This window comes from Caloenas nicobarica, chromosome Z (genome assembly GCF_036013445.1).
Source record: "Caloenas nicobarica isolate bCalNic1 chromosome Z, bCalNic1.hap1, whole genome shotgun sequence".
NCBI lineage: Eukaryota > Metazoa > Chordata > Aves > Columbiformes > Columbidae > Caloenas > Caloenas nicobarica.
Genome location: NC_088284.1, coordinates 53,057,225 through 53,082,402, shown reverse-complemented (window position 1 = coordinate 53,082,402; position 25,178 = coordinate 53,057,225). Strand labels below are relative to the sequence as shown.

The window sequence follows — 25,178 nt, the reverse complement described above, 5'->3', positions numbered from 1 at the left end:
GGTACCTTCACCCTTTTGCAAGGTTTGCTCCAGCTCTGAATAGTATATGTTCGTTGCTAATTCACATAAATTTCTGAATGCAGTACATGCTGTTCTTCTCTCCGGACTGCTGAACTGATTCCCCATTCATTTTGAGATTCTGTTCAAATTACCCTAAAACCCTTATGGTCTTGCTTGCTCCAGCCTGTCTTGCTAAACTTGTTTCTCCCTGTAACCCTCTCTGCTCCCTCTGTTTGCGTGACACAGGCCAACACCCTTTCAGACAATCTCCTCACTGTTGTGAGAGCTTTCCCCTTTACACCTCCTACCCTCTGGAACAGTTTTCTGTGACTGTCTTTTGACTTTCATGCTGTTTCAGAACTCAGTTGAAAACACATTACTGTTTTTCCATTATGATTCCTCAAATTTTCACTCTTCCTCTCCTGTTACTTAACTCTTAAGTTTTTACAACTAACATAACTGCATGGAGCATTTTGTAATGCTTTGTATATAACATGCTACACAATGTATTGTAGACCACCTATTGGCCTTCTCTGGTATGCATTTAAGTCAACAGTAAAGCTGCCATTATCTGCAGGGTTTGCAGGCTTGGGCCTCTAGCAGTTTGTATCAATGAAACTCTCTACATCAGGAGTTTGGTATTTCAGAATAATAAATTGTTTCTGTCCTGGGTGACCTCTTTCTCTCAAGGTGGCATTCGCTTGCCTTGGCTCATTTGTAGCTTTGGTAAGTTAATAAAAAAAGCAGGGGGAGAGGGAGGGAATTTGGCAAAGCAGTTATCCTCTTTGTTCCTAATGTGTTTGGAGCAAATAAATTCTTTCTGCTCAGATACTGACAGGAGATTAGGAAAATTATGGGAGTAATATATGTTCATCTGACAATAAAGACAAAAGTTTTTTGATGGTAGTAGTCGATGTTGCCAAAAGTGGAATGGAGTGAGGCAGTGTAAGTGGTTGCTAGTGCATCTAAGAGATAGAGGCTTTATGTGCCACTTATAAGACTTCACAAAGTCCTTCCTTTGGACAGCTTGACCTTCTGTGGTCATTAAGGCAGGAAACCCAGAGGTGCTTTGCTGCAGTTATTTCTTTGCCTCTGTGCATTATGTGCACCACTGGATTGTGGTTTTTTCCCTCTTTTTCCTTTTGGTAGTGTTCCATAGCCCTGGTCAGAGTATTATTGCTAAAGAACGAGTATTATTGCTAAAGAACAAGTATTATTGTTCTCTTAAAGTAACCGAAGTTTGTATGTTTCCACAGTTGCCACAGCTACAGTTATTTGCATGTGATTCAGCAGGTTGTAACTCATGCTATACTCTTTCCAAAAGACTAATTAACCTATTAGTATGACGTAGTAACTGTATTTGTGACCATAAATGAGTACTTGAATGTGACCCTTAAGCTATACCTTTTTTAAAGGAACAAACAGAAAACCTAAGCAACATTTAGATTAATGAAAAGCATGCTGTCCTAAAACATCCTCCAGTTTATCCAAACCTATTCATAGATACAGCCATCCTATACTGCACTTTTTGTCTTCCAGCACTGCGTTCCCATAATGGTAAGACTTATCATCTTTTTACCTTCTAATAGACTCTCTAATCCTGTTTTAGCAGCTCCTGCATTATCATGACCAAATCATTGACTTAGGCAATATCCCATCTGATTCTAAGCTTTGATTTCTCACTGCCTGGTTTGCACATCATGTATCTCAGCTTGTCATGTCCAATTCACAAGCACTGGTGGTTTTTGTTAGAACTTGCCTGTCAGTTTGGTACTGTTCAGAACACAAAGATGAGATTTTGTTCTGTGCGAGATAATACAGTTAAGACAAAACCATAAGGCCATTGATCCAGGGTTGAAAGAGTTAAATTTTAATCTTTCTGTGTGTATGGATCTAAAGATGCTATTAGATTTCGTGTCTGATGCAATTCTTGGGCAGTAACAGTACAGTCATGTTAAGCTGCATTAATAACATCCCTCTTATGGATTATTTATGTATAGATAAAGACACCAGCAGACAGAAGGAAGTTTCAGGTGTAAGTAGGCAGTACTGAATACATGGTTGTTGCTTATGACTCATCTTACATGTCTCAGTGAAATGATTTTTCTTTCCTCAACAGAAATACCAGGATGCAAGATGGGAGGTTTGGCCCAAAATCTCAAGTACATAAAAATGTCAAGTATTGAATGTATGCTGTGACTGATGAGTCTGTAAAAATGTTCTTTTTATTTGCAGATATCTTGAGCTGGTACTACTATGTGACTATGCCAATGCCAGCATCCACCTTCACTATTGCTGTGGGGTGCTGGCAGGAAGTTAGACAGCAGTCCTTCACAGCTGCTGTTCAGGCGAACATTGAGTTTTCCTTGCCATCTTTACAAGCTGATTTCAGGTCAGTGTTCAGAATATTGTTGAAAAATGTGATACATGGGTAGCATTTTCATTTATGGAATGTGAAAATGAGTCATAACAGTACAGGAATCAAAATAGAACTTGTTTAATCTGAACAGAAAAATCTTGACAGGAAAATAATTCCAAAGGTATTATTTCATGGGTAAGGGTGTGGTTCTTCTTCTGTGAAAACAAGCTGCTTAGTGAGCAATGGGGTTAATAAATCCAAGTGTCCTCTGGATTTGGATCTTATATCTTGTGTCTCTTAATGCCCTGCTGCAGCAATACCAGGTCCTCCCGTGTTTCTCACAATGCCTGGCTGTTAAGATCTTTCATGTTACTAGACTTGGTCTGTTCTGGATACCTAATAGCCCCTGCTACAATATTGCCTGCTCACCTGCTTTTTTCTTCCTGTTCTGTCCCATCCCAGAGGTGGAGCTGGCCTGTGCAGTGGTTTGCCTGGGATGATGTGTAGTGACTGTGTACATGAAAGACCTGTTGCATGGTCCCATAAAATACAGTTAAACCACTGATTCTTTTCAATAAAAAATACTCTGTTGTCTAGTACATGCAGTGCTTACTTAGCTGTCTTTCTCCAAACCTGTAGAAATATAATTATTTTGAATACATCTATTCTTCCTTCGAATCTAGTGAAAACTGCTCATTGAGTTTAAATTGTTACAGAGCAATGGCTGAGCAGAACAATACTATATAGGCCTGCAAATGAGATTTGAAGCCAAAAATTAAGTCCCTGGAGAAATACCACTTGTTTCCATGTGTATTAACCATAGTTAGCGGAAGACTTGGACATGGCACTTTATTTCCTCGCATGTTACTCCCAGCTTTTCAAATTCAGAGAGTCACAGAATCACAGAACAGCCTAGGTTGGAAGGGACCTTGAAAGATCATCTGGTCCAATCTTTCCTGGGAAGGGAAACTTAGATGCTGTTATCTAGCACCCATTGCCCCTTATCTTCTCCATGTGGCTCCTTGTGAAGAGAGCTCCTCTATGCTCTTTGTAGATGCTCTTTCAGTACTGGAATACTGTGATGTGATCCCCCTGCGTCTTCTCCCCTCCCTCTGCTCTCTCCCCTCTTTCCTGTTTCTTCCCTTTCTAGCTCCTTCAGTCTTTATTCACAGGGCAGGTTCTCCAGCCCTTTGATCATTTTCGTTGCCCTCCTTTGGACCCTATCCAGTCTGTCTGTGCCCTTTTTCAATTGTGGGGACCAGAACTGGACACAATATTTCAGGTGCATCCCAACAAGCACTGGATAGAGTGGGGTGGTCCTGTTTCTATCTCTGCTAGTAATGCCCCTGCAGATGCAGCCTTCATTGCTGCAGCAGTGCAGTGCTGACTCACATTCACCTTGTTGTCCACCAGGAGCCCTTGGGTCCCTCTAAGCAAGGCTGCTCCCTAAACACACAGGTCCTGGCCTCTGCTGGGCTCTTTTGGTTATGTCATCCCAGGTGCAGAACTTTGCAGTTGTCTTCATTGAACCGTGCACTATTCTTGCTATCCCATACTTCCAGCCTGCTCAGCTCTCTAATAATATTGTTCTCCCTTCTGATGTGTTCACCTCACCGCCCCATTTGATGCTGTCAGCAAACCTGGCAAGGGCGCTTCCAATCCCATAATCCAGGACATTTGTGAAGATGTTGAACAATGTGGGGCCCAGCATCAGTCCTTGGGGAACTTGTGACAGGCTGCCAGCCTGAGTAAAAAACATTCATCATCACTGAGTGTGTCCTGTGAGACAATTTCCTACCCATCTTACAGACTGCCCGTCCAGTCTGTATCTTGCCAGTTTGTCCAGGAGAAGGCTGTGGGAAACTCTGATCTTTTGCTGAAGTCCAAGCAAACAATATCCACTGCTCTCCCCATGTCAACAGAAAATGTTATTTTGTTGTAGGTGATGATCAGGTTAGTCAGGCTGTATTTTTTCTGTTATGCATTTAGAAACTTAGCTGAAACAATACTTGCCTTTTAGACAGCTGTTTCGGACTAATACTGTCTTAACATTAAGACAATGGAAGCCCGTCCTGTTTCAGTAAAGCTAGTGAGACTTTGGAACTTGAGGATGTAATAGGGATTTCTTATTGGAATTTACAATTAAGGGATTCTCACAGCTTGCAGTTTGGCTAGTTTGTTTTTTAAAAGTTCTACGAAATCTTGATAGTAGGAATTTTTATATTTTATCTAAGATCAGTAAGACATGCCTATTCAAGCTTTAAAATAGTTTATACATTTGATAAGCTTTTAGAAATGATTTTATGTTTATTCCTCTACTATGTAGATTTTCACTATATATTCCTCTCTCATGTATGGCATGTTCAGTAATAGGAATTCTTATTGATTTGGTGCAAGAGATTATTCTGACAGAGTGTTGATAGAATAAATGAAAGCTACCATTTTCTGTAAAACTTCTGAAGAAAGGGGAATATTTTTGTAGCTTTTTGTGGAGAAAATTAGTGAAGTTTTAATCAGTGTGATGGTCATTGGATGAGTTAATTGGCACAGGTAGTGTGATGTATCTGCAGCAATTGATTTCATGACAGTGGAAGAAACAGAACTGATGCATTTCAGAAAAAAAAAATGACAAAACCAGGTCCTCTGCAAGTGTGGTGTCCATTATGCATAAACAAAACAGAAGAGCCTAAGCGTACAAGGTTGTTTTGCATTTATTTAGGACATAAAAATCTATGTCCTTAAAAATCTGCTATTATAGTTATATCTATTTAATCTTTATTTGAGAGCTAGCCCAACAGAGACTTTTTACTTATTTTAGTCATTAAGACTAGGTAACCATGCAAACATTTTGCACAGTAGCACACATTTCTAGAAAGGGTGTGAAATGGATAGACGAGCAAATGTTAAGGTAGTGTCTTAGATAAAGTAATGGAGATGAGCTCTTAGGCAGCAGGAAAAGGGAGGATTTCTGAAAGAAGTTCAGCTGAAATGTGTAATGTAATTTATGTCCAGGTGCCAGTGCATTTGACATAAGTAGACTGTATCAAAGAAAATGTTACATGGGGCTAGGGTTTTAAGTAAGTTTCCTGTCTGCTTGTGGCCTGGAAGGACTTAGCAACTTTTATTTATAAGAGATAAGGTGCTACCCTTCATGTTCTTGCCTAATCTTAACTCTGATAGTTAAATACAAAGTGACATTGTTTTAAAGCAGAAATATACTAGGTTACACCACCCTTGGAAAAATACTGTATAATGATGGGTGTAGTTTCTTTGCATATGTAATCAATGAAATAGCTTGGGGTCCACTTCTTTCACAGAAAGAGTTATGTAAGATGTTAGTGTGTTGGCACTTCAGCAAAATATAGTCTTTTTCTACGTGTTATCATTTTGTTTAGTGTCAGCACTCGCCTGGATCATGATCTTCCAAATATAAATCCTTTGGGTGATGCCAGGTACAATAACAATAAGTGCTTTGCCTGTCCAGGCATAGTAGAACCAGCTTCCTTCAGGTGAAATTTCAAACCAAGGAGAGGCTCTGTGCTGTACAGAAGACATGCTAGCAGGTGAAAACATGAACCTGATTTCTGCTTAGATACGACTCTATTTGGGCAGATAATTTTCTGTGAAGGTATATGACTCAGTGTTTAGGAAGGACTTGATTTACTCCCCCTTCCTTCCAGCTACAGCTCTGAATATCCTGTAAAAGTAATGTAGAAGTAAGCTTGATCCTAGTGTGATGTTTTCAAATGTTTACAGTGACAAACCTGAATTGATTTCTACTATTGTTTTTTACTTAAGAAAAACAAATCAATAAAAACTCTTGGCGAACTTGAGTAACAGCAGAAAAAAAAAACCCTGTTGAATTTCAGTCTAGTTGCACTTATTATATTTTTGTTAATATGTACAAAATTTTATTTTCATGGTCAAGTTTGAATAGGAATTTTCTGAATAAATATTTTTGTATTGTTACTTAATTTTCTTTACGTACATTTTTAGCACTTGTTCTTTTGATGCCTATCTATTGCAAAAACAAGGTTTGACTAGTCTTTTTTTTTAGTTATAAGTAACTGTATCACTGCTACTCAGACACATATTAATGAGTGTTTTCACACCGCTGTACGTGTGAACAGTGTGAGAGTACAAATGACTTGGTTTTATGCAAACTATGTTTTATTCTGATATTTAAAGAATATCCTTGTGTTAGCATACTCAAGTGTGCACATTTGTGGCATCATATTAAAATTTTGTTTGTTTGTTTGTTTGTGTGTTTCCTTTTGTTATTGTCAGATGGCATGAAGAAATCTGTGGTCATGTGGAATATCCCTGCCGTTTCCAAAATCCTGCTGCCATGTTGCAGGCAGTTATTCCTTATAGAGTCTTTGCTCCCTGGTGCCTTATGGAACACTGCGAAGAACATTTGCTTCAGCTAATTCCTCAGTGCCTCTCAGCTGCTTACACCACACTGGGTACCCACCCTTTTTCCCGGCTTGATGTTTTGATAGTTCCTTCCAACTTTTCCAGCCTGGGAATGGCTAGGTAAAGAAACTTCTTAAAATCTATCTCATCTCCTGTATTTCGTTAGACTCCTTTCATGAGCTAGTTAACAGTGTCAAATTGCTATCAATATAAAGTTGTTGTGCTATTTTTCTTAAACCAAACTTAAAACTCTAGTTCTGGCTTCATGTAAGTAGGTTTGTTTGTATCCTTTATGCTATCATCTTTAATTTTAGTTTTAACAGGGCTCAGGGAAGGAAAACATAAGCTCCTTAGACATGTGGGTCTGAATTTCCTGATTTGCCAAACTGAAGTTTTTTTATTTGTTCTAGTGATTTCAGTACTTGATGCTGCTATCATTTTGTCATGTTTTCTTTTGGCATTGTTTTTACCATTATGTCTTGACAGAGCAAGAGCATGTTAAAATCCAGATGCAGAGTTATTGATAAGCCTTTTGTGATTTATGAGTTTCTAGTAAAAACTGGACTTTGGAAGCTGAGTAAGGCAAACTGTGAGGGTTATATTATCAAGTTTTAATTAAATTATGGAGAATAAAATGTTTATTTAAATATTTTTGGTTTTACAGTATAATTCCCAGTTGTGGAATGACAATACAATTTTAGCTCTATTAATTGTAAGGCAATGCCCTAGCAATGGAAATTCCCCATTTACTTTTTATTTTTCTTAAAAATATATGAGATACTATTTGTTAATAGCAGAGAATGAAACACTGGTTTTATTCACTGTGTGCCTAGTGCCAACAGCAGAGTGATGGATAAAACATCCAAGGGAAGAATTAAGGGCAAAACTCTGTTACAAAGATGAGGACTGAAAGGAAACATGTATTCCCAGACTATCAGTTTTGTATTTTGGAGATCTTTAGGCAGTTGTTGGGTAGGTTTGAAATCTGTAGCAACTTCAACAAATTGCACAAATTGCTAGTTTAGATGAACCAGAAGTTTATTTCTTTTTACAAACCGTATAATTAATCAAATAAGGAGACATTTTGTTTCATGCTATGTATTTTGTTTCTTATTTTTATAGGTTTTTTTATACAGCTTTCCTTTTGCAATCTTTCTTAGGGATAAAAGTAGAAAATTATGCTGGCACATAATAATATATTATAGTTTTTAGTATAAGTTTACTTTTGTTTTGTTTATGAAGATCTGTAAAATTTAAAACTTAAGCATTCAGTGACCATCCTCTGTCATAAAAGCCTCATTAACTTGTAGTTACCATGTACTGGTTACTGAATTTTCAGTGATAGCTGTTCTTTCAATGAACTCCTAAATGAAAGCATCAAGAACTTACACGAGTCCTGGTTGCTCTGGGCACCTACCACAGACTATATTCTCTGGTGCTTTGCATAGTGGTTTGATTTGGACATAAGTGTGATGTTGCATACCGTGTTCTTGGAGCTGTATGGTAGAGCTGCTTAGCGATTTCCTCTGAGTTGTCAGGCATGGTACACAAAGGTTGACACAGGTCCTCATAGATCATCACTGTAATTGAGAAGGAAACTGGCCATTTTAGTTAGCTGTATGATAAGAGCAGTGATCAGAGGAAGTTGCACAAATAGTGCAAACTGAGGCGAGAAGGGGAGAGAGATGTCTAGGCCAAAATGACAGCATGCAGTGAGAGAAATCTTCAAGATTTGGTTGTTGATACGCTACTGCTCTTTGGGAAGTTGTCAGAGCTTCCCACCTTTCCCAGAATTTACAGGGAAAATATGCCTGCAGGGTATTCTGTTCTAAAACCATCTGTGGTTATCTGAGTCCAGATCGTGCGTTCAGAATATTGTAATTGTGCTTTCTTTGTGAGGGAGATGAGAAAAACCCTATGCTTTTGTTTCCCTCCACATCTTCTAACCACTGTCATTTCCAAGTGATCCATATCACTGAATATAAGTAAAGGATGAAAGAAAGGGCATGCATACTTCCTGATGCTTTTCATTCAACAGTTCATCTAGCCAGGCACATCCAAATTTTTCAAAATTGAAATAAAGGAATAATTTAAGCTGTTTAAATGTCAGGCTGTATTTGGACAGCAAAGGAAATTAAGTGACTCATAATAGCTTGTTTGTTCTTGTTTCATGTGATTTTTCAAATAGAGGCTTCTATGTATGTAGCAAGCTACTTAAATGGTTAATTCCTTTGCATGCAATGATAATTACCTAAATGACTTCAGTTAAGAATAAGCTATGTGCAAAACCATGTCCAAACCCACATTAAAAAAAAACAGTTAGCTATTAGCTTGGGTTAAAAAGGGCGCTGTAATATTTATTTTTTTATCTTCTAGTCTATCTGTAGCAGTATAAACATAACACAGCATGCCAGCATAAAGGAGCTTTGTTTTGAGAATTCTAATTGTACTCCTGTCTGCCAGGGAAGGAAGCAGTCTTAAATTTCAGTCATTATCTGAAGTATCAGGGCTTTACAGCATTTGGCACTTTTCTTTGTCTGTTCCTCATTAGCCAGTACTTACTGTGTTTTTTTATACCCCAAAATACTTCCCTTTCTTTAAGGGGTATGTTTCTCCAACATTTTAGACTGGTATGAAATGATTGTTCTTGCATAGAGTGACCTGATTAGGTGTTTTAAGCTATCTATTCCAGCAGCTGCTGCTGTGGGTCAACTGCATTTCTCTTCAATTCTGACAGATGCTTTATGAAAAAAATCTGGTTGAAAGCATATTGATTTTACTTGCGTTTTCTGCACATCTCTTCCTGTGTTTTTTAATTTGTTGTGGACTTCTGTATGGAAGTGGGATCCTGAATGTGTAAAATAATTGCAGTCATCCCCTCTTGCTTTCTGCAGATCTTTGAAGCTGGAGGATTTAATTTTGCACTCTCTCTTTGTTTTACACTATTTTAGTTCAAGTGATTTAGTATAGCTTCTCCCAAATTTGTGTCCTACATATTTTTGTTGGTAATATTATGTTAAACTGTACATAAACTAAATGAATAAAGCACTGTGGACCAAAAATAAATAGCTTGAAAGCCAGAGATTCAGTGCTTTCTGCAGAAATTTGAGAGTTTTGTGAATACCTAACAGCACTTAATTGTCTGATTTTAAGTTGTCTCACTAGCAGAAGGGAGTGAATTGGATGAAAAGGAGTAGGGAAGTGTGTCAGACGGCAAAGACTCTAGAGCTCCTAATTAGAATGTTCAGGGAAGAGATCTGTGACCTCACACTACACTGAAAGGTGCACATCATTCATGTGCTCATGAGCTAAGAGTTTAAAAGCAGGGTATTGAAAGCAGCACCATGTTTTGATGCTATTGATGATGACATGCTGCTCCCTGAGGAATTGTCAACCCCATTGGCATTTAAGTAGCAGTTATTTCACAGTTGCAAATGCTCTCATGTGAGCCAGTAGTTACTCATGTGAACAAAGCTGGCTCAAAGACTTCAAATAAAAAAAATTGAGTCTGTGTGTTCCCTGGTTGTTTGCACTCTTCGAATCAGTTCATTCCCAGTCCAGTTTTGTTGATCACATTTGAAATCCTAGTGTTTCAAAATCTCTTCCTGCTGACTCAATTTCCTTTCCTTTTGGCAAAAGCTAAAGAGACTCCAAATTCCTTATTCTTTTTCATTCCCCAAGGAAGTATTTTTTTAATACAGAAAGTAAAACATTTTGTGCCACCTGAGCCTCTGCTTGAGATCTTGATTTCTCTTCCAGTGTTTAATTGTGTAAGCCCTCTTTTCCTCTCCCCTTCTCCTTCCCTTCTCCTTCCCTTCTCCTTCCCTTCTCCTTCCCTTCTCTTTCCCTTCTCTTTCCCTTCTCTTCCCCTTCCCCTTCCCCTTCCCCTTCCCCTTCCCCTTCCCCTTCCCCTTCCCCTTCCCCTTCCCCTTCCCCTTCCCCTTCCCCTTCCCCTTCCCCTTCCCCTTCCCCTTCCCCTTCCCCTTCCCCTTCCCCTTCCCCTTCCCCTTCCCCTTCCCCTTCCCTTCTTTCTCCTCTTCTCTTCTTCTCCTCTCTTCCCCTTTCCCTTCCCCTTCCCTTTTTTTTTCCCATGGAGGTAATTTTTCACTTGATAACTATCAAGGGCCTTTCACAGTTGCACCGATCTCTTGTGTTCCTATGGCTTTAGAAGCTGCTTACCATCTTTCTGTTTTTTCATAGTAGATGTGTTGATATTTATTTTACTCCCATGGGGGTTGTAAGCCTTTGTTTGCATTGAGTTGAAGTACTTTTTTGAGACAATGGTCTTCCAAGTTCTTTGTTTCCAGCATGTATAGTCTAAATAACGTAAGATTACTGCTTTTTCTGTTTGAATTAATGTACTTTAAATGTACTAATTTTGTAGTAAGTGCTAGCACAAGGAAGAATTCTTAGCCAAGCACTTTCTGTCAATAACTTGACTAGTGACATCACATGTTGCTGGGAACTAGAACAGTATGATGAGAAAAGTGTCCCTTGGTAAGTACTATGCTCTTAGTTTTTCCTTGAAGACTTAGTACTAGTAACTGCTGGAAACAATAATGGGATAGATGGACTTCTGATCTTACCCGGTTTGGCTGCTCTTACAGCAAGTTTGCCCATCAGAGCTAGCAAGTAACTGGAACCAAAGCACTTCTGAGCAAGATACTGACATATTCAAAATAGGATTATAATCTTAGGTTATCTAAATACCTTTTAGGCTCTAAAATTCGTGGCCTCATTTTCAAGTACACTGGACACCCTTGAAACCCAAATGGCGTTTGGTGACAGAAACACAGAGAATTCTTGGCATATTTGTAGATCAGGTCAACTTATATAGCTGGCTAAATATGGATTTAGCAAGCCTGTTTTCAGTTCCTATTTATAAAGATCTTAGTCACTCTTTTCTTTCATGTAAGTGGTCTTTGATGGTATTTTAAGAGGAAAGAATATCCCTTTCTTCAAAACATGGTATGTCAGCAGAACTCTTGAGTCTTACCAGGCCATGTCACTAAGGTTGTTAACTTTTTCAATTGAAAAGAGAGGCAAAAAAAAAAAAGGAAAAGAAAAAAAAAATCCCAAGCAGTCTCTTTGATCTGTGCATCTGTAGCCACCATTTATCCAATCTGTATGTTTGCAGTGTTCCAATGACAACTGATAAGCCTATAGTAAAATCAGCCAAGACTGTTGGAAAACATCCAAGTGTCAAACCTAAATGTCAGTCTTTAGCATTGTTCAGTCTCACTGAACTTTGACTGTCTCAGCTATGGAAACCTTTTGTGAGTGAATATATTTGTACACATTTTTGCACAACATTTTCAGTTGCGTTAATTTGAGAAAATACTTGCAAGAGTAATCCTTAAACATGAACTGTCCTTAGTCTGTTTCCAGAAAGAAATAACCATGTACAAAAATTAAAGCGAGAAGTAAAAATACGATGATATGATGTCTGGAGAAAAAAAAAGTATTCTTTTTAAACTTATTTTTGATTCATTATGTAGTGGAGAATCTTAACTTGAGTCTTGCGTATTTGTTTGCTTGCATGTGTGTTGTTTTTTGTTTGTTTGTGTTTTTTAATATGAGAGACTGGAGATTGCCTGAGATTTTTAATCCTGATCCTGCAAATGGTTTTGCATGCCCTCAAATTTACATACAAAAGTCCTTTTCATTCAAAAGCCATACTTGTATCTTTACTTAGTGTATTTGTTGGCCGGAATCACGACTTATTTAAATATAGGTGAACTTTGACTTAATTATGCAAGTGACTTTAACGTCATGTGAATGTAAAGAAAAAGCTATTGAGCTTAGACTTCCTGGAAATATTTGTAAGTAGTGCTGGTTTGGTATACATCCAGTGTTGTGTTTTTTTTTTTTTAAAAAGAACTTGGAGCTTAAATCCACAGCAGAATCCACCTAAGAGGAAATTGTATCTGCTCTTCTTGTGCAACTAAGATGAAGAGTCGAGCAGGATATTTGGTTGAAAATACCATGAAATCCATTCATCGATGCAAACAGAAGTGCTAAAACAAGACTGAGCATAAAACATGTTTTTAACCCTAGGTTCTGTTTCTCTATCCTGTTTTAGATGACCAGCTATGCTGAGGTCTTTATGAAAGAATGTAAATTACCATTTCTTTTTTCCTGAGGCAGTTTCTCCAGCTGGCATTTTTTCGTTTAGAAAATTATGTATTTTATAAATCACACACAAATAAGTAAACATTGTTTATTTTAGTATTGTGGAAATTACCTATAAAATCTGTGTTGTCTATGGTACAAGGACTACCATAGTGTGTTATGGGTACAGAGATTCACTTTGATATACATGGGGTTCCTTTTGAATAGTAGCTGTTGTGGTAGATATTTGGCACATTTGCTACCCTCACACACTCTGTTGCAGTGCTCCTGTAAATAATAATTCAGTACACCTATGTTTAGCAAAGGGACTCCAAAGATTTGCCGTGGGGAATGGAGATGGGAGGTTTTTTGAAAGAGAGAAAACGTTTATTCTCTATTTCAAATGCTGTTTTCGTTTTTAATACCAGAAAGGTGGTCAGTCCTGGGTGACATAATATTCAAAATTCACTGTAGGCTATACAGGCTATAACCTACAGGCAGTTTTGAATTCAAAGAGGTCTTGGATCTGTCTTCCAGCCATCTAAACATTTAGGTAATTATATTTTGCTTTAATCTTTCCTGCCTCAAATTTGTCACTGTCCTAGGAATTTGGTTTCAGTTTTTAGTGATATAGAATTTAATTAGAATTTTAATGAAACCAATATTAATCTACTGATGGGGTTACAATTTGGTAGTATTTACTTTAGCTGAAGCACTGCTTTACTATTTCAAGAAAATAAAGTTATTCAAAATACATCCTGGTTGGAGTCTGCAGTAATTCAGAGTCTGCAGTAATTCAGAGTATGTGGCTGTACAACACATGCATATGAACTTAGTGGCATTTAGACACTGAGAACATTTTCTGATTCTTAGCTGGAGCCTGAAGTATAATTTGCTGCCCCTGCAATCACAGTCCTCCATCCAGTAGTCATTTTGGGATCAAAACAGGATTTGGAGTACTTCAGACACTATATATTTCCTTACTAATGTGCTGAGCTGCCTTGTTGGTCTATTAACTCTTAACAGGTGTTGTTTTGAATGTAAACTTGCAAAAAGAATAAACCAAGTTCATTTCTTGATAGAAAACAAAACTTGTTTTTCAGCATTTTATAAAATTGCTACAGTCAGAGAAATATTATTACTTTAACAAATATCAGAAATAAGATTGATTGCTCCTAAGAGAATGTCCCTCTTCCCCTTCAGAATGATATTTAAAATATTAATAAAGCAAAGAGATTTCTTACCTTCAATAACTCTTTTTTCCTCTTTAGTTTCTTGAAAATAAGTGCTTACAAAATAAAGAGTTCTTTAATTTTGACTTGGCAAATATGCTTTCACGTGCTTTGAATGGCACTGGAAAATGCCCAATTCTTTGTAAGAAACATTTCAAGTTTTGTGTAAGGTAGTTTCTTAAGCCAGATATTATCAGGTTTTATATTGGTATTTTCACTGATGTCAGTTATGTTTGACTGCTGGAGAACACTGAGAAAAGAGAGAATAAAAGGTTAAGCACTTTGCCTCTGACAAAGCGGGATGTAGAAGTTATCTGCTGCTTTTTTTTTTTTTTTTTGAATTATTGACTATTTTCTCCTCCCACAAACTAACAAGTTGTTCTGCACTGTGTCCTGTGACAACATAAAAGGCAGCTGATGTTCTGGTCACCACACATTTCAAGTATAAGACATGAGACTCTGACAGAGGAAGCCTTGTTTCTTTAATTTGTGGGATATCTACGTATTTTAAATATGGTGTGGTCTTTTGGTAGTGTTTGTTGTTGTTGTTTCTTTGGTTTGTTTTGGGGTTTTTTTGTTGTTTTGTTTTGTTTTTTCAGTGGCTGAGGACAAAGCCATCTGAAAATCATGCTGTTCTTTTTTTACACTTCAATGTGCAAAAGATTATATATACTTATACACACTTAAACCCAACACAGACAAGTTGCTTTTGAATTTTTTTCCTCTCTTAGGCTTGTGTTTAACAACCTGACAGGTTAGATGAAATAGCATTTGAGGCTATGAAGAATAAAAAGTGACTTTGTTTTTTTTCACCATCCTTCTTATAGTGCCACAGCAATAGCTGCTTTTATACTTAATCTCTGAAGGGAGATTAGTCAAATGGCTTGTATAACCACCACAGTTCAGATGACATGTCTTTTTGTGTTAGTGTGATATCTTAATGTAACATTTGTGCAGGACTGTGTATTGTTTTCCTTCCAGTAGCAACAGCATAAAGCAGAAAACAATTTAGTGGTCTACTAAAACTGTGGAAGCAACCACTGCAGCTTAAGGTGGATTGAAAAGGCTCTACAGTAATGTAAATTCCATGCTCTGAAACTACATTTTGAATTGAAACCAAATTCCAGTGATACTGCCTGATATACTCAGCAGTCCGTGGTGGACCACTCATAGGTCCTCAAGACAACACTCACTAGGACCCAACCAGATCCATAAGTGATCTTGTTGCCTCTGTATTATATCGATCTGACAATCATGACTTCCTTGCTTTTCAGTTGTAAGATTGCTGCCTCTTCATGGACGCAGGAGTGTAGAAGTTGAGTTCACAGTATTGCATCACAGCTCTCTCTGATGAGACTTCTTCAGTTGTTTCAGTCACTCATTCTCTAAGACTAACTTGAGGACATTGCCAATCTAGAAAGTGGTGATGTTTATTCTCACTTCTGCTAGAAGAGCTAGTTTGAATGGATTCCCTATGAACTGGTGCTAAAAGAGCCCATTTTTCATATTGTTCCTTTTCCTTCTTCAAAGAAAAATGCAGAATAGAAGCTCTGGTATTGTAAAGCAAGTGGAAGCACCACAGAATGTTTGCAAACAGAAGATAACTCCATATAAGATTTATATTTCTCCTAGTCTGTGAGTTGAACTCTTTCTGCTGGTTTTGATGTTTTTCCAGAATTGTGATTGTCAGGTAATTTAAAATGACAAATACACAGGGGCTTTTAGAACTTTTAAAATAAACAAATAGTGAATTATTTACTCCGGGGCAGAGATTCAATTTTTTTTTTTTTCTTCCAGAAAGCTTGGGAAGAAAGACAAATTAAAGGAAAAAATAGTGTAAGCTCAAAATAATCTGGACAGAACTTTTAGAACATAGACTATGTAGTGGTGAAGATTAGGTCTTTCTCTGCAATTAATCATTTTTCTTGTAACCATGTGTTCCTTCCACATTTCTCCACAAGCTTTCCCAAATACGTACTTTGGCTTGTTTGTAGTACCAATATTCATATTGACAGATTCTCTGGCAGGAAAAAAACTCAACTTATCACAACCATCTTCTGTAGTTAGTGGAATAATTTATTGGTCATTAAGAATAATTTATCTTCCACGGCCACCAACAGAACTTGTAAGATTATTGTTACGATCTTACTAATTTTTTATCATTGAGTACTAGGTGTTTGGATATGGGTTAGATGAGGCCTTCACCACTACACTCCTTTGCAGTGAGGATTTGTATCTCATGGTTTTATGGTGCTTTAGGGCTAGCTTCTGCTCCCAAAACTATGCAATTTCTCCAGTAAATTGTTACATAAACAAAATCTGGTGCTGAAAGCTCTGACTTTTTATGAATCAGGAGGTGGGAATCCCTTTCTTGTCAGAGTTGGGGTTTCATTTATGTTTGGTTGTTCTTTGAACTCTGAGACCTTCTGCAAGTACTTTATGATAGGCTCATGGCCTCTGACGAAGGTAACTTTATCTTCCTAGACCTCGGTTTGGCTTTCTGTCTTATGTACCCTTGTCCTCTTTGAAAACTTATCTCAAGGTATCTTTTTCAATAGCATTGGCACTTGGGGTTTTTTTTCCCCTCACTTCTTTCAGCTGCTGCAAGTTTATTTTTTTCACTTTCATAACATTCACCCCCTCTAATTCTATACTATTGTGTAGTTAAATGTCTTTTCCTCATGTATGTTGTAATTCAGTACTAGCTTTGATCACGACCATTCAGTTAAGTCTTCCTCTGCTTAATGACTTGGATCCTATACTTCCTGTATTTGCTGTTCTTCTCATTTCTTTGCTGTCATGACATTCTGTCAGCTGGGAGACTTCATTCCTGAAGGACAGCGTTATCAAATTCATGGTGTTCGGCAGCTTATTTTACCTTAGAGTGATCCTTTTCACTTAGACATTTTGTTTATCTGTTTCTCTCTGCTCAGTCCCCACATCTGCTAGCGTGGTGCTTCACAAGGGCCTAGGTCAAATTTCTCTCAATGAGAGCAAATAGCAAAACATTCTTTAGTGTCTCGTGGTCCATTGTTAGTTTTCTAAGCAAAGCTCTGATATTCCCCTGCTATGTGAGGTCTGACACTTTCCTGTAACTTCAGCAGCAATGGGCTACAAGCTGGTCTAGGACGCCTATGGAATTCTGAGTTTGGACCATAATCTTTATGAGACTCCAGCATGCATCAAAAGGCATCATTTTCATCTGTCACATGTTCTGTGCTTTTAGAATAGTTAATCCAGTCTGCTTGGCTAGCGTTACTGTTCTGACATTTCAGTGCTGATTAGTTAAATTTGCTGCTGAATCCACTTCTGAGCTGTGATTATGATGTTCAATAAACTGCTGCTGCCCTTTGGCTGAGAATGCAGAACTCATTTTTCAACACTGCCACCATCAGATGCTGGCAGCTTTGGACCCATTTTGCCAAGGAACATAGTTTCCTCTTTCTTTCTGGATTCCTTCCACTGTGTATCACTTCCAGCTACTTTACACACCACTGTAGTAACATGTAATGTTTCTTTCTTTAAAGAGTCTTCCACTTGTTTGGTTTGGGCAAGAATGTTTGGATGTGAGCATTCAGGTGGTTTACCAGACCTTCCACAAGAAAGTTTTCTATGTTTAGATGAAAAAATCTCTTGTTTACAAGGTCTCATGGATAGCAGAACTGCTAAGAATACCTTAGGCAGTGTTACATTTTCAGCAAAGTACACATTTTTGGTAGATATTATAACAAACACAGGGTCCAGCAACTGTGGAAAGGTCTTGTGATCCTTCACTGTTATTTTTGGAGTGTGTGTGTTGAGGGAATTGGCTGGCCTTCCCTTATGACTTTTTTTTCCTGCAATAAGGTGGGAATGGATGTGGTTAGTAGTGCCTTGAAGCTTCTGCTTGAAATGAACTCCATGGATGCTGACTTAAGTCATGCATCTTTTGTCATGGAGGCCTGTAAACCTGTGAAATTTAATTGAGCTAAGTGAGTTCACATAACTGGATTCTTTAAGTCAGTCCGGTCATTAGTTAGTAAGTACATTATGTCCCTCTTTTGCATGGAAATTAGACTCAAAACCTAAATGTAATAAAAAAGTTTGCAGTGACTCAGTGTTGAGCTAATTTCTAGTTTAGAGATCAGTATGCTTAGTGACAGAAGTCAATAACTTTACAAATGCTTCTGAATATGTCTTTATATTTCTGCTTAAAGAAAAAAGGCAAAATAAAAATGAGACAAAAAGGGTCTCAGAAACCCCACACTATTACTGGCATTGAATGTGTTAACAAGCAATACAGTGCCGTTACAGTGGATGAAAAAGTTGACGTAGTCACTACGGACACCGCTACATCTAGAGTCCGTACAGTTGGAGAGATGTATTTTGTACTTGATTTAGTCTGGTCCCCTGAGCTAAATATGTCTTCCTAAGCACTGAAGCTGTTCGGAGGAATACTTTTTTTTTTGACACCGTTATGCTCATGTTGGGGTGAAATAGTGCACAACTGGAAAAGAGATTCCTCTCTGGCTTCCTCTGGAAGTAACGTAGGTTGCCTTTACCAAAATATGAGAGCTGAAACTTTGGAAATGTAAGTGTGAATGACTGGAGAATTTACTTTAAAAGTATACTGTTGGTCCGAATGAAAACACTACCGTGGGCATAACTGTTATCTTCATGCAGCAATAAACTTGCTATCAATTGCACTAAGTAGTTTGCATACAAACTATGTGGAACAGTGTTTAACTGTACAGTTGTACATAGTAACAATGTAGCAAATACCCATGAGGAGATCTTACAGTTGGGAAAGGTGAATTTATCTAAAATAGAATCTGAAACAAATTATTTCTGTGCAGATGTTGGGCTCTGGATCAGCTACCATGACATTCAAGTCCTTAGGTCTCCTGGGTTCTTAGCTTGGCAACCATGTGCAGATTTTTGATATGCCTTTTTGAATATGCCTTTTTGTACCTTTTGGATCTAACAGCGATCAGTGTTTCCATTCTTTTCCCCTTTGTGAGTGGTCATGCTTTGATCACTGCTCTTTGTGTCCTGATCTGGATAACTTTTTGAAGCTTACGTGAACTATAGTCTTGATGACTTGCTAATCAGTGTATCATTAACACAGGGCATTCTGAGAGCCTTGTCCTTGCTGTGTGTTCTTCTGGGTGCCACCACACCCAGGCATTCCCATTCATTCTCTGTTCATGCATACTGTTGAAGTTCTCTGCAATCCTCCTGCCAAAAGTCAGACAGCAATGATGTTTGATCTTTTGTGGCTTAGTTTTTGCTCTCTCTCAATGACATTTTTTTCAAAAAAGCTTTTTTAAACAGTAAACTCTGAGAACAACTTATGGCTGTGGTGTTAAATTTGGACTAGGCTATGACTGGAAACCAGGAGAGTTTTCAGTAAGCCATGTGTGCCAGTATCAGCCCTGTAAGCTACAGTTATGTAGGGCATGTGTCCTAGACTTAGAGGAGGTACAGAGCCACTCTGAAACCTGTGCCTTTGTCTCAGCGAGATAAAGATGCCGATCAAGAGAGTCCACAGACTTCCCGCCTGGAGAATATACCAGCAAGTCAAACAGGCCAATTCAGGAGCCTGTGTGGCCCAAGAAGCTCCAGATCATCCAGAAAGAACCATAATGGAACCTGTGACTAAATACTAGCATAACAACCTGGACATCATGAGCCAATAATACTTGCAAATCCTCTTGCTTGACAGCAATCAAGTCAGCGTTGGTGACCACAAGAATTAAATATGTTTACCTCCAACTAAATGGAACTTTTGCAGAGGTCAGTGTGTAGATGTAACACCACAGGCAAATGTTGTTGAACTGGAAACTTAACAAAAACCTGAATGTTGATATCATCCTTGTGTCTAAGAAGCGTGAATGATTATACTAAGAAAGGCTTTTGCCACGATAGCAAGAAGTAGCAGAATTGGATCAGTAAAACTCTGAAGCAGTGTCTGTTCCCTGAGAGCAGCTTAATATACTGAAGCTTCCTTTGAGTTCAGATCAGCAGGTTAGAATGAGCTAGACACTTCATGTATATGTGGGCTATTCTTTGAGCCAAATTACCTCTGTCTGAGAAACTGGTAACTTATGTTTTTGCTGTAGTATCAAGTTAGAGGATATAAATGCTGGGAAAATGAGCTCCAAAAGGCATGTAAACCAGAGCTACTGAGTTTTCCTTGCTCGGGTCCAGCATGAGCAAAATAATGTCTCAGTTCTTCCCAACTCCCCCTTTCCTTGTATCTTTGTGCTCACTAACAGGGTCTGTCAAATCAGCCATGGGTACCTGTGCTGCTTTGACTGAACACAGGTTAATTTTCTTTGTGTAGTTAGAAGCTTTTTCATAGCTAGCATGGTCATTGTTTGGACTTAGTTTGAGAACAAGAAGATAACACCCCAGGATAGAATTAATGTTTTTCTTCAAGTAACTGTCCAGTGGTTATGAGTTGGAACAAAGAGAATGTAAGAGCTTGCTGTTATCTTAGCCATTGTCTGGAAGCCAAGGTCTTTCTGGGCTCTGTCTGCAGGTGTGAGGCAGCGGGGAAGGGGGGCATGGATGGGGCAGAGCTTGACTGACACCCAGGCTGATCAGTGAGAATATTCCATGCCATTGGCATCATGCTTCGTATTTAAGAAGAGTTGGATTTTCCAGCTCTGCAGACAGAGATCTGTTCTGGTTCTGCTCTGTTTTGGTTGAGTTCCATTCAGGAGTTCATTTAGTCTGGCCCTTTGCCATCCTGCCATTTGGCAGAGGCCATTGGGCCTTTCTGCTTTTTCCCCTCGTCCCCAAGGATCAGCTGCTCAGGACCAGCGACCATGCTCTGTCATCCTGGGACTGGCTGCTTGGTGCAGATGGAGTTCGTGAGGAATTCCTTTGAGCGTCTTTTGTTTTATATTCTATTTCCATTTTATACACAGTAGTAGTAGTAGTGGTATACTTGTGGTGGTTTTTTGGTGTTGTGGTTTTGTATTTTTTTTTAATTAAACTGTGTTTATCTCAATCCATGAGTTTCTCCATTTGCTTTTGATTCTCTCACATATTTGGGAGGGGAGGGGATTCAGGAGAGTGAACAATTGGCTGTCATGGTTAGATTGCTAGCTTGGGTTAAACTTCAACAGTACCATATCATAACCTTCATGAATTGTTTTTTGGATGAGAGTTGCTGGTGTTCTGCGAACAGCTGATAGAAGCAGCTTTAAGCTATGTGTGGCAGAGGAAATTTTTGGAGAGTTTTGTGTAGAGTAGCCATTCCTTTTTGTACATGTTCTGTCTGTTATTTTGTTCTTTAGCTCATCATTCCTTGCTGGTGCTATGTTGTCTGCTGGAAAGCATTTTCCATCGAGGCTGGCATCATTTCCTGGCTGGCCTGGAAACATCCTTCTATCCTGACAGGGAGCATTTCCTTTAGCAAGAGAGTCTGTCTTGGGAATGTAGCAAACCTTTGCTTTGAGATCGACTTTCCACAAAATTTAGATTAAATTTCAAGGCTTTAATGTCTTAAAAACACTGTCATACAAGCACAAAACCCTAAAAGACCATATCAGGTTCCACCATGGTGGAAACCATGGTGACCTGCAACAGAGGGGAAACTGAAGAAAACCGAGCTTTATCCAGGGGCTTGAATGTCAGTGGGGTTGATCTGATTTTACCAAGTGAATGCAAGGGGAAAGTTGTTGCCCATGCTTGCTTAGTGTAAATATTTAATACTACATGTATTTATATATATATGTATATTTAAAACCCCAAACCCTATCAAAACAAGAAACATCTTTGCTTCTGCTTTTCCCCTAAAGGAAGGATCAAAGAAGAAACAATGTGCAACAGTTGTTAGTCACATGGGTTAAGGCAGTGTGATTTATAAAACTATGCAGAATATAAATTTGCTTCTAGTTACATTATTGCTACTAGATTAGCTCAACTGAAATCTAGTAAGGGTAGTACCAAATTCTGCAAGTATAAGAGAACAGAATTAGTCCTGCGCACACATATCGTTTATTTAGATTGTAAGGCTTCAATAAGATTTGCCAAAAGTTTATGTGGTTGTGTGTTTATGTTAATTAAACCAATTCTGTTCGATTATGAGCTTTTGTTTATACACAGTGTGTATTTTCAGGAATTATTTACTCAAACGTAAAGACTGTGAAAAGATTCTGAGATGATGAGTCCTATAGCAGTCTATTTTTATTTTATGATTTATTTTTCTTCATTAGTGTTGCTTTAAAGCTTAACAAAAGTAAGTTCTTATATTCTACAGCCTACACGTACTTCTTTTTCAGTTATCAAAACTATGAAAAAACCATGTTTTACCAGTGCAAGTATTTGTACTGTATCTTAATTACTATTCCAGCAATAATAAGTTGAAAACTATGTGTATTTTATTAGTTTTTCTTTTCCAATGACATAGTATTTTCATTCTGATAGCATTGTCTTTAGAGCACGTCATTAATATTCACTTGGGAAGTGCTGCAAAAGCTAATCAAAGCTGTTAGCACACATTGATAGAAATCTTACTCCTTGTCTAGCAGAGCATAAAATACCCACCAAGAACTTCATAGGTAACTCAGTAGTATAACACTAAGAACTCTAGAAAATTACTTTAATGGTAAATTCTTGCTTTGATTGTTTAGTTGCACAACATAAGTTAATAAAACTAAATCAATAAGAAGTATCCTAAGGTAACTCTGAATTGTACTTTTCTTTTTACACATGCGCCTTCCAGGCATTATGTACGCAGTAAATTAGTAACAGATATAAGCTATTGAATACATTGCATATTTGGTGTAAAACTGTACCATGCAGGGTTGTGTAATACATTCTGGATACCTTGAAATTATTCTTTTAATGAGAAGTAGTTGTGCGTTCAATTAAACTCTGGGAAGGTAGGTGGCAAAATTTTGTAGAAAGGAGGATACAAATGTACAGAGGATGTTTACAGCGATTAATAGCAGTGATAACATTTTAGTTAACACAGAAGATAGATTCCCCTTTTGGGAAGTGTTTTTCTCTTGTTTGACACTGGAGGCAGTGTATGGGCCCTATTTTTAAACAGAATTCAGCAAATATTGTGGGCATCTAATGGCATAAGAAGTTTTAATTAATGTCTGCACAACAAGACTGAAAAACACTGTTTGATATATTTGTATTCTAATTTGCAGATTGAGGTAGTGTTTAAGGAGGGTAAACCAGGAATTATTAATATTTTTCTCCATCTCAAAGTGAATTGTTTTTTTACTTCTGTCTTTCTCTTTAGTCTTGTGTTGTCTTAAATATGATCCCTCATGGAGTCAAAGAAGGGAGATATTTCTTCTTTTGTGACAGTTGTGTTTATTTATGAGCTTTTACTTGTGGGTTGTTGTAATAGTTCGTCCTAAAATGGACACATGTTTGAACCCCTATATAAAATGTGTTTCTAAATAGTATAGGTTACTGCTCATCAAGAATGTGTCAGAAGAGAAATACCTTTCCAATAATAACCACCCTGAAAGCAGAAAATAACAGAGCTGTGAATTCTGTGAGATGATCCAGATGAAGATCTCGAACTTCCATGTTTTCTCTCTGCTTACAAGTAATGTCACACATAAATCACATTGTAATGACAGCAGACCATTAAAAACTGTGCAAGCCAAAAGATGAGGAGGGTTCCACTTGTGATTTTTTTCTGTATGATTTACTGCTACTTAGAATGAATTTTAACATAGATTAATTTTAAGTGAAATGGACATGGTAGACACTAAAGATGACACAAAAATCTGATGGCTGCATTATAGTAAAGAGAGCTGCTGACATCTCTAGAGGTCAGCACATTTGTATGATGCACTGCCTCTTCTCTATCTACTCCTATTTAGTCATAATTATCTCTATTCCCACAGGTTTTCTTACAGTTGCCATAACTTCCCAGTCTCATTAAAAAGTCAACAGTCTCCACTGTTCTCATTCTTCATAAAATGAGTAATATATCTGGTAGTTTTTGAAAGTATTACTCCCTGATTGTCTGTCTGAGGCCTGATGGCTGTTCTGTTGCATGCTCTCAGTTTCCATTGGGATCCAAACATGTTTGCTGTTTTTCACAAAGTGCTTATCCTCCTTTAGATCACTGCCCTTGCTTTGTAGCTAGGTAGTAAATTTCATAACCATAACTGGCCTAAAAATTTTTTATTTGATATAATATGTCCTGCTCTTTTGAAACAAATCTTATTAATGCTAATGGACATCACATGCTCACAAAGAGGGAGAAGGATAACCATTTGTCTGAGATTTGCATAGTCTTTGTGATGTTATTTTGAAAGATTTCTGGGTTGCATCCAGGCATAAGATTTTCTTCACAGAGTTCCTGTTGATATCAGTGGTAGGTATGCTTTCATATCTGGAGAGTATACTCATTTGTTTTTAACTACACAACATATGGATCAGTGCTTAGATACCAAGATTATAGGAGCCAGAGAAATACCTAACCACAGAGACATGGGTGGAATGGCTAAAAATATACACATAGTTTTAGATATTTTAATCTACTATTGTATGTCTAAAAATGCAAGGCATTCTTAAGATGTTGATCTTGGCACTTAAAAAAATGAGGTTACTGTGTGATCATTTCCAATCAGTTTATAAATTTAACTTTCATTTGGATAAAAATAAAGTAAAATAAAACTTTGAATTAAACTAGTCTCAGTTGATGGATATGTGTGCTAGAAAGATTGCCCTCTACCTTGTATCTTGTGCATAGCCAGATGTAGTCAAGCACAAATTATCCAGATCTGAATGTAATATTGTTGTGCTGTAATCTTGTTGTGAAGGTAATGATACAATATCACATTAAAAAATGGTAGTTATTACATTAAGATTTTCTTTTAGTCTGCCAGTTTGTTCCTTTTCATTCTGATTAGATTTTGCTTTTACCATTCCAAATTGATAAAAGAATAAATCCTTCCTGTTTATAAGTGGTTATCACACAGATCTTTTCTTTTTCTGTTCTTGACTTGGCTAAAAACCTGAGATGTATTATAAATCATAGCTAGCCACTTTCTCACATCATTTTAGCATTCTGTTTTCCATGTGTGTATGGT

General features: G+C 37.7%; 1 protein-coding gene across 23 annotated transcripts in view; it reads left to right on the top strand.

The window, feature by feature from the left end:
- The window catches only part of AOPEP (aminopeptidase O (putative)), a 199,283-nt gene that overhangs the window by 29,063 nt on the left and 145,042 nt on the right, over positions 1-25,178 (top strand). For 22 of the 23 annotated variants that reach the window (XR_010607772.1, XR_010607782.1, XR_010607780.1 and 19 more), the window contains exons 4-5: positions 2,236-2,392; positions 6,647-6,895. Coding sequence is in view for 5 of the 23 variants with exons in the window: in XM_065655560.1 (XP_065511632.1) it covers positions 2,236-2,392; positions 6,647-6,895 (406 nt within the window). In the remaining 18 variants the exon portion in view is untranslated. The remainder of the gene's footprint in view (positions 1-2,235; positions 2,393-6,646; positions 6,896-25,178) is intronic. The other variant, XR_010607783.1, reaches the window with a different exon arrangement.